The sequence below is a fragment of the Alosa alosa genome, chromosome 16, assembly GCF_017589495.1.
Source record: "Alosa alosa isolate M-15738 ecotype Scorff River chromosome 16, AALO_Geno_1.1, whole genome shotgun sequence".
Taxonomy (NCBI): Eukaryota; Metazoa; Chordata; class Actinopteri; order Clupeiformes; family Clupeidae; genus Alosa; species Alosa alosa.
Window position 1 is genome coordinate 21,414,660 of NC_063204.1, and position 10,329 is coordinate 21,424,988.

At 40.4% G+C, this 10,329-nt stretch overlaps 1 protein-coding gene across 2 annotated transcripts; it reads left to right on the forward strand.

The window, feature by feature from the left end:
* LOC125309537 (C-C chemokine receptor type 9-like) lies at positions 1-2,948 on the forward strand. 2 transcript variants are annotated; one of them, XM_048266527.1, is made up of 3 exons: positions 1-65; positions 516-568; positions 1,408-2,948. In XM_048266527.1, the coding sequence occupies exons 2-3, from the start codon at positions 521-523 to the stop codon at positions 2,446-2,448; spliced, it is 1,089 nt and encodes a 362-aa protein (XP_048122484.1). In that variant the 5' UTR covers positions 1-65; positions 516-520; the 3' UTR covers positions 2,449-2,948. The 2 variants fall into 2 exon arrangements, with proteins under 2 accessions (XP_048122484.1, XP_048122485.1); XM_048266528.1 differs by having other exon boundaries at positions 16-65; positions 521-568.
* The last annotated feature ends 7,381 nt before the right edge of the window (positions 2,949-10,329 follow it).

Genomic DNA, 10,329 nt, shown 5'->3' on the forward strand with positions numbered 1-10,329 from the left:
AAAGACTCGCTTCACTTCACTTCACTGCCAGATTGTTTCAGCTTGTCCAGTTCACCACTGCCAGGGTAAGTTCAGCACCCGTTAACAGCACACTTGCTTAATTTTTGCAACGGAGAGGAATCAGCTGTACCTGTAGCTGTTTTCTGTGCTATGCAGCTACTGTCACATGTTACTTGAACTGTTCAGTTACAAACTGGGATCTCAGAAAACTTACATGCAGGTTTACAATTATAATTCAATTACAATTTGTTTTTTTATATATATATTTAAAATGAGGTTTGTACATCAAAAATAAATTGAGTTATTCATTATAAGCCAGTAATGTTTCAAGACTTTTCCAAATGCACTGCAGATACTCACTGATTACATTTTTCTCTGATAGAAAATATCAAAATCAGTTAGGTTGTGAGATCTCATAGGCTACAAGTTCTTTGATATATTAGTTCAGGAATGACACAATAATGGTTAAATGTTTACTTCATTTAAAAAAAATCTAACAAACAACTATTTTTTAGGAAAGATGGGAGAAGAATATGCTGACTATGATACGTCCACCAGCACCACAGATGTAAGTGTTTCAAAATCTTTGGTTTGAATTGAAACATGACTTTCATTTTATACTAATACATTGTCAATGAATGTTATTCATTATGCACGTGCAGTTGTGGAACATGAGTTATGATCAACGTTTAAGCTGCTTGCACAATCTCAGAGTCTATCTCGTTCTCAACAGAACACCTCCGTTTTTTTTTAGGTCGCGTTTGCTGTATTAGCCTAACATATTTTTGCAATAATATAGCATTCTGCAGTCTGGCATACATTGTTTGGTTGCGCAAACTTTCCATCCCGCCCCTCGTTATCGCGACCCCACATCTATGTCAACATCTATGCACAGGCATTTCTAGCGTAGTCTTCGCCCCCCAGTCTCGCCTAAGTTTTCTGTGCCCCCCGTCTGAAGTGAGACGTTTTGTGCAGGATTGTTCGAGGATGTGGTACGATATGATGCGGTTTTACCTTCATCGACGCTCAACACCTGCACCTGTGTTTTTGAGTAACGCGTGCGCGTGCGTCAGTAGAGCGGGTTTGACGTTGCATAAGGCACGCTCTGAGATCTCTGTTTTGAGTAGGCTAGACTATATAGACAAACCGCGACAGACAAGAAATTATGGGGATTTGAGGGGCTGGTCGTCTTTTTGCTTGGAATCCATATAAACAGAACACAACACATAGCAGTGTAAATGTCAGGATAAAATAAATATTATGAAAATGCAAGTTGACTTTGCGTAAATAAAAAAAAAACCTAGGATTTTTTTTTTTTTTTAAATCCTAGGATTAAAAAAGAATACTAGGATTGATAGCGAAAATGCAGTCATATCCATAACTGATCTGTTTTATGTCTTTCTGTAGTATACTGATGACTTCACCAGTGATTTTGGTGATCTGGAATTTGAGGGCATGTGCAACAGGAAATGGGTCCGTGAATTCCGAGGATACTACGAGCCCCCTCTGTTTTGGATGATCTTTGCGCTGGGCATGTTTGGTAACCTTTTAGTGGTGTGGATCTATACAACTGTCCACAACCGGCTGAAAACCATGACTGACATGTATTTGCTCAACTTGGCCATAGCTGACCTGCTCTTCCTGTTCACGCTGCCCTTCTGGGCTATCGATGCCCAGAGTGGCTGGATCTTCGCTGACGGCTTCTGCAAGGTGATGTCCGCTTTGTACAAGATCAACTTCTTCGCCAGCATGCTCCTACTGACCTGCATCAGCGTGGACCGCTATGTGGCCATCGTCCATGTCACAGAGGCCCACAACCAGAGCAAGCGGGTCAGACTACTGCAGAGCAAGCTGGCCTGCCTGGTGGTCTGGCTGGCCTCCGGCATCCTGGCCATGCCCGAGTTCATCTTCGCCAAGGTGAAGCCGGAGGCGTCAGGGTCGTTCTGCACGTTGGTGTACTGGAACAATGAGCACAACCGCACCAAGGTTCTGGTGCTGTCGCTGCAGATCTGCATGGGCTTCTGCATCCCGCTGTTGGTCATGGTCTGCTGCTACTCTGTCATCATCCGGAAGCTTCTCCAGGCGCGCAACTTCGAGAAGCACAAGGCCCTGCGCGTTATCTTCGCCGTGGTGGCGGTGTTTATCATCTCCCAGTTGCCATACAACGCTCACCTGGTGGTGGAGGCAGGGCAGGCCAGCAATGCCACCATGACCGATTGCAACACGCTAATCAGCTTCGATGTGATCGGCCAAGTGGTGAAGAGCCTGGCCTACCTGCACTGCTGCATCAATCCCTTCCTCTACGCGTTCATTGGCGTGCGCTTCAGGAAGGATCTCCTCAAGCTGCTGCACAAGGTCACCTGTGGGACACTGACGGCACCAGCAATGCCGCCCAAGCGGCCTTCGGTCATGTCCGACACAGACACCACCCCAGCGCTGTCCCTCTAAACTCACCTGAGACTCATGTTCAGAGCAGCTTTAAGTTCGGAGTAGAGGTTCAGGGAGGTTCCCTGATGCCAAAGCCTCAGTCAGGAGGTTAAAGTACATCTCCACTTACAGTACCTCCACTCATCCTACAAATCTCTTAGAGAGCATAGAGGGACAGTTCTAGGCAGTAACTTTTAGGCAAACTTGATGGCGGTACTGTGTATTGTTAGACCTTGCCCTGAGCCGTACTTAGACCCTACATTTGATGGCAGTGACGTCAGATGTTGAATGGGCTCTAGTAGTGTGTTTCAGACTGACAATATGAGAGGAGAGTATAGCTAGCTAGCCTGGTGTACAAAACTGGATTCTTTGGAAACTTTGTTGTACATAAATTAATTCTTTGTTTTTTCTCTAATATGGAAGGTTCTCAGACATATTGTCAGATGTTGTTTTTGAATCATTTTTATAACTGTCTGCTTGTACATACATGTCAATGTAAATACACATTTGTTCAGTTTTGACTTCTGTATGTCTTGACTTCTATGTTGTCTAAGCATGCTATAAATAACATTTCACTCCCACTCTAACATTTGTTATAAACTAATTATCTGCAAGTAAACTATGCCGTTAAAAACAATTCAGGCTTATATTCTACCCAATCTGTTTCTACATCAATATGTAGGTAGAACATAATGGTGGTAAAAAGGCAGAGGTGGAAAAAGTATGAAAATATTGTACTCAAGTAAAAGTACCAATACCTTGATGAAATATTACTCAAGTACAAGTTAAAATACCGATCTGAAAATGTACTCAAGTAAAAGTAAAAAGTAGTTCATTTAAAATGTACTTTAAGTAAAAGTTACTTAGTTACTTTTTTTTTGGGGGGGTACCAGAAGAACTAGTTTTACCAGAGACTTTCTAATGAGGAGATACAGCACTCAAAAAATCCTCCATAGTAATGCATGGGGTTAGTTTGTAACGCAGTTGTCTACACATATCACAACCCTTCCATGGCAAAATGTCGACATGCAACACATTGAGCCAATCATGTGGTGTTTTGTAAAATACATTGAGCCAATCAAGTGGTGTGCTGTGAAGACAAGATAAGATAAGACACACGATAAGTGCCCAAAAAGTGTTGCAATATGGCCGCCGAGTGGAGGTACTTGCCTGATAAGGACATTGAGAAATGGAGATCTAGGTGAAAAATCATCGGAGTTCTCCTTTAAGTTTGAGCAGTAGTTGATTTTCAAAGTTAGTTGCACTCATCCTTGGGTCGCTTTGCAGTGAACAGTAATCCAGCACAACAGGCTTCTGCAAAATTCCAGAATTGAATTGAAACTGGCTCTTAAATTCCAATTCAATTCTTGAATTTCTCTTGCATTTCAATTGAGGTAGCAAACAGGAAGCAGAATTGCAATTCGAATTGTGCACAACCCTGCAGCACAACTGAAAAGCCCCTCACAGGCAGCTGAGGCAGGCAGGCCAATGTTGAGTTGCAGAGAGTTTTTTTTTATATTTGGAAACGAGCAGAAGGTTCAGCAGATTAAAGGGTGTCGAACTGGTGGGGGAAAGTGGGAAGTATAGGGCCCCAATGGAGGAGAGGGCCCTTGAAAAGTGGAATACAGGGGGCACAACATTTTCACCAGGCATTAGTAATAACTCAGGTAATCCACACATAAAAAATCCAAACAACTCCATAAGTAGAGTCATGTGTAATGAAGTGTAATGAAAAAAGTATTGAACACGCTAAGAAAAAGCACTAAGCCAAGGAAAGGGAAGGAACGAGCTGGAATCTGTAAGTAGTTAGAGAGTAGTTATCCTTTCTATCTGTGCAAATTAATATAAGCTTGGTTAGTAGCCTACATATCGATGGGCTATAAAAAGGTGTTTCATTACCAAGGTGTCACACAAGAAACATTTCATGATGGATAAAAGCAAAAAGCTCTCCCAAGACCTTTGCAACCTTATTGTTGCAAAACATATCAATGAAACTGGTTACAGATGCATTTCAAAACTTCAGAATCTTCCAGTAAGCAGCATGGGAGCCATTATCTGCAAGTGGAAAAAACATCACTGCATCATCAACCGGCCTTGCACAGGATCTCCTCGCAATATTTCTGACCATGAAGTCAGAAGGATAGTCAATTCCAAGAGCCAAGGACCACTTGGAGAAAGCTCCAAAAAGACTTGAAGGCAGCCAATTCAATTCAATTCAATTAAACAGTTCTGGAAGTAACTAAAGATCAGGATTCACAAGAGGGACCCCTGGAATCTGTTTACAACAATGGGCCAAAATCACACCTGATACTGCGACTAATAAGTTTTGTCATACAGGAAATGTCTTGAAGCTGTTATTACAAACAAAGGCTTCCACAAAGTATTGAAGAAATTTCAGTAGGAACGTTCAATAGCCTACTTTTTTTCCTGTGTCATTCCACTTTATTACACATAACTCTTGTGTTTGGATTTTTTACATGTGTGTTATTATAATGTGTGGTGAAAATTTCGAATATACTGGAAGTTTAGGCTAATTACTGAAAAACAAATTAAGTGTTCAATACTTATTTCCACCATATATTTATTTTACCTGAATATTTTAACTTCCAAATTAAATGTCAAAATGAATGTCAGACGAAATGTAAAGTTTGACTGACTGGATTTTGTATACAAAACATAGTGAAAACTGTCTAGTTTGTTAAACCACAGTCACGAGTTGGATCGCGATAGTCTGTCATTTTTAAAAATTGGGTCACCAGAAAAAAAGTTTGAGAAACACTGGTCTAAGGTCACTCTCACTCTCCCTTGCTAAAGAGCTAAATGGTTTAGTCCACCTGCACGATTCATAAGGTAGGCTAGTCTATCTTTTGTTTATTTAGTTGAGCATCGCTAGTGGACCGCTAATTTCTCCAAGAAAGCCAAGTAAGGTTACTAAAAACAAAGGCCAAAACAGGAAAAAAAGAGACATCAACATGAGGGGAAACAACTGCTAATAAACTTCTTTCCAAAGAAAGGTGAGCACAAACGTCAAAACACGAAATCCCATGGTGTTTGCTTGAATATCTCCGCAATCATTGGTGCTAAAACGAACTGAGACAACCAATTGGAATAGCGGAAAATACACTTTCATAGGTTAGGCCAGAGAATGTCTAATAGGAAGAGAATTGGCACTGTCTGGTTACTTCCGGTTTCTGGACTGGTTGCAGTTCCTCCTCAGATTCCACTTGAGGGCGCTCGCAGGCGAGTGCAGAATGCATGGAGATCTATGGAGCTTTACCCCTCAATATCCACTTTTCTCTGGATATAATTTTTTGAGTAGTAATTTGAATGTTGCGTTCGCTAGGAGAGGCAAAGAAAATACACACTGTTGATTGTTATATTTTTAAGTCAATGTAAGTCTTCTAAAAGCCTTTCAAATATGTCAATGACGTCATTCATTAGCACAATGCTAGCGTGATATGGGCAACAACGACCCAACCTGTAAGAAATGAAAAGGACATAAGTACTCGTTCATTCAACTTTAGATCTAAAATCTATATTGAACCTGCATAACCTACAATAAAATCTACGATTCTTCTACGACAAGCAGGTGAAAGAGATACATTTAGCCGTCTAGTTCCATAGACCCCCATTCAACCTGCACTCGCCCGCGATCACCCCCAGTGGAATTCTAATGGAACTGCAACCAATGTCGATACAATGAGGCTTAATAGGAAGTGCCAAGGCTCTGGTTAGGCTAATCTGATGCATCTCGTGATCCAGCTCCATCTCCATCACTTTCAGAACGACTGCATGGCGCCGGCTTGATTCATGTTCTGTTGTAGGCTACATGCTGATCATTATCACTAGGCTAGTGGTTTAGGGCGCGATTTTTTTCTCTCCCTTTCTGTTTTCGTTAGTCTTAACTTTTTTTTTTACTCAAGTAACGGATGGGATTTTTGATGTAGCTAAGTACAATACTTCACTCAAAATGTAATCAAGTAAAATAAAAGTTAAAATACAGATTTTATAAACTACTTAAAAAATACAAAATACACAGAAAAACTACTCAATACAGTAACGTGAGTAAATGTATTTTGTTACTTTCCACCTCTGTAAAAAGGAAAGAGAATATGAGAGGGGAGTGCAGCTCACTAGCCTAGTGTACAAAACTGGATTCTTTGGAAACTTTGTTGTACTCTCAAAACTTTGTTGTACATAAATTAATTCTTTGATTTTTCTCTAATAAGGAAAGTTCTCAGGTCTATGTTTTTTTTAATCGTCTGGTTGTACATGTGTTATATGCCATTGTAAATAAACATTTGTTCAGTTTTGACTTCTGTATGTCTTGTCTTCTATGTTGTCTAGGCATGCTATATACATTTCTCACCCATCATATATTCAATGTAGGCCTATAGTGGTCTATCCAATCTGTTTCTACACAAGTAAGTAAGCAGAGCATAATTTTGGTAAAAAGGAAAGGATCAGAATTCTTATCATCTCAAAAAGCAAATACAGTGTGTTGAGTCCTGCAGTCCTGGGTTTGGATTCATGAGGATTGGGTTACATTAAAAAGCATTCTGAGCATTACTGAACATTACTGCCATTTTCTGTGTTCTGTAACCTTTACAGCCTTTTTTACCTAAGCACGCACTGTACAACATTATCTTTCCTGGATAGGCTATGTCTATTTTTGAGGATTTACATTTACATAGGATTGTCATATAATAATATATGTTTTAAAAAACTAGATGTACCGCATAGCGTTACAAAATATGACCGCCGCTCAGTCCTGTACATCCGTTCCGCGAAAATAAATCACACTTCAATTTGTCTCCATATTTTACTCCATCCCCCACTCTTGAAACTTTTGTGTATGCTTGTTTGGCATGCCTGAGTGTGTGTGTGCGGCTGCACAGAAAATAGCCTACTGGTGCTGAAAAGGTGAATAGATTGTAGAATAGCCAAAGAAGATGTAGCATTGTTATAAAACCTTTAAAATCTCTAAACAATCACAAGTAGGGCAGTTCATCACAGTTCATCCATTGCAACTGGATTGATGAAAGGTCACTTACACCTGTAGGTTACATTGTATTTGGGAAAAGCAAAAGGTATCAGCATAATGTTATTTATTTATTTATTTATAAACAAAAACATCTCTGTCAGTTCCATGCCGTTTTCAACAGCTATCAAAAACAAAGGTCATTTTTGGATGGATGGATTTTTGTGAATGTTTCTTCTTCTACATAAGATTTTAGTCATCTTTAGTTCATGTAATACTTTATTGTCAATGCACAAATTAAGTAACAGTAGTCTGAAACTTTATTGTTAATGCACAAATTTAGTAACAGTAGTCTGAAACGAAATGCTGTTTTACATCTAACCAGTGGTGCAAATAACTGACATGTCCAAATGGGCCTTGATGAAATCGTTAAGCTAGACTGTTCATACACATTTTAACGGGCCAAAGTTGAAGAGCTGTTGTCCGTTATACTTCGTGCAAATATAGGCTGATTCATGTTCCCTTGCAGTGTGTAACTGAGGTCCATGGCTACTCTGGCTTTCACCAGACCAAGCTCAATCTTTTAAGAAATCAAAAAATAAATAGCGGGCAGATCAGGCTGGGTTCACCCAGCCTAGTCCATAGGCACCCGATATTGTTTAATTTTGCGATTGAGATATCCACGCTCTGGCTATTCTAAATGCAAAAATGCACCAGGGAGTTATGACAAAACTGTAACTAACAAACTAGATCCTAATAGAAAGCTGTTCGCTTCCCTAAGCTACAGGTAGGCTTAGGCCTATAAGGTAGGCCTATTTACAACATAAATTGTCAATAGGCCATGCTGGCGACACAAATAAAATCTCCTTTGGAAACCAATGGCTTACGCCTTACAGTAGCCTATCAAGCGGACTTAAACTGCCATATCGTGGCGAAAAGTTGTAATAAAATTCACGCAGCTCCATGAGTCAAGGAAAGCGCGAATGAAGTAGCCACTTCTAAATGGGACCCACTACACAGTAGCTTAAGGTGTGTTGCTAAAGCAGCCATAATGAAATGAAGGTGTCATTGTTTGGATACTAAACACACACGTGCTTTTTAATTTCACAGACTACAACTACCAAGCTGGAATCAAAGCACATCGATTCCCATCTCACACCCTGCACGCACTTAAAACAAAATAAACAGGCGTCTCAGTCTCACGCATGTATAGGCAAAACTGTATCAGACCGGTGTAACGTTGGTAAATCTTCCATTGCACAGAATGCTTTTTGTAGCACGTGCAACAAATGACAGTCGAAAGATACAATTACAGTGCTGCTATCAATTTGCTTGGTATAACCGCATTTATAGTTTTCTACAAATGCAATCAATCAAATTGGCCTCCATCACTCAACCAACGCTAACGGTAACATTACCTAGGTCCTTATTGATATTATAAAATGAACGTACCTGCAGTAAAAACCAAGCATGTCCGATAAACATCCTCAGATTTATTTCGGCTTCAAGAAGAAATGGGAATTACATTTCATGTGAACATCGTCCTATCCTTATTAGACGTTCTCTGCGGTACAGTCCTTGTAGGAAGCGTCCATTGTTTTTCCAACCAACTTCCAACAAAATTACGTCTCACTGCAACGATGCGCCATCTAGTGGACAAACGACTACTTATCGCCAATACTGGAAATGCAGCCATGATGATGATGATTAATATTTATTTTGGCTTTCTTTTAATCCTACTGAATTTGTAATTATGTATCGGCCGTTCTAATACCGATGGTATGTGGGTGCCTGTGTGTGTGTGCATGTGTATATATGTGTGCACCGCCATCTACAGGCCAATGAGTGTACAGTCACTAAATGTACACATAACCTATTTTTTTAGACCCCCCCATGGATGAAATTCTACGAAACTTGGCATACCCCCAGAGAATGCCAGGTCAATCGTACACATACAATTTGGTGCAGTTCTGAACATCTTAACTGAAGATATGGGCGATTAAAGCAGAATAATATTGCATTTTCATTTTTTACCGGGGGGGGGGTGCAAATCACAAATGAGTGATTATGGGCCATGTTGATGTGGGCCCTTGAGACCAACATACCATAAAAGATTCTTCATCCTCAGTGCCACGGTTCAGGTAGTTATTTAGGAAAAACTGCTTTTTTTGCGGTTCGGGGGGCCCAGCACGGGGGGGGGGAGTGGCCCCCGGAGACGAAACAATTTTTTTCCGTAAAGTCTAGTGGGGCTACATACCCACTAAATTTCATGTGCCCCGGTGGTTCGGTGTCCCGGGAATCGTTGACCAAAAATTCAGGAAGTAGATGACGGGGAAAAAAAAAAAAAAAAACTTTGACAATCCCTATATAATAACACAAGAGAACCTCAGAGGTTTGCTCAGGCAATGTTTTTTTTTTCAGTGAGAACTCCCAGCTGCATGCAACATACATTCTGTGGTTGATGCTAAGCTTGTGAATCCACATCACTCTCATTATGACTGTAGGCAGGGTTGTCTGGTTATGCCAGGCGGCACGCAACAGACTCTTTCCAAACCAATGTCTCTGAGCTGGCATAACTGTTCTTGTGAAAGAATGACTGTGGATCTTTCAGCCGTGACATGATCATTCATATCTGTATGGCAATTTCAGTTATCCACAAAAAAACGTCTGTGTTGTATTGGTTGGGGACTTCCCATAGTGTATGTACCTCTCAACATCACATGCAAGTATTAATCATGCTACAAGTTGCATCAGCCTAAGCTATGTAACTTACCAGAATACACTACAACCAGCATACTATTAGTGATCACTTAATCATCACTTAATATCAACCAACAATAATGAGACACACTCCAGACCAGGAGGTTGTAAATTGGGCATCTTTCATCATTTTGCTGATTTAGGCCCATGACTCGAAGTCT

Coding starts and splice junctions, on each gene's coding strand:
- LOC125309537 (XM_048266527.1), top strand. CDS start 521: ATGGGAGAAGAATATGCTGACTATGATACGTCCACCAGCACCACAGAT. Junction 569..1,407: donor CGTCCACCAGCACCACAGAT/GTAAGTGTTTCA, acceptor GTCTTTCTGTAG/TATACTGATGACTTCACCAG.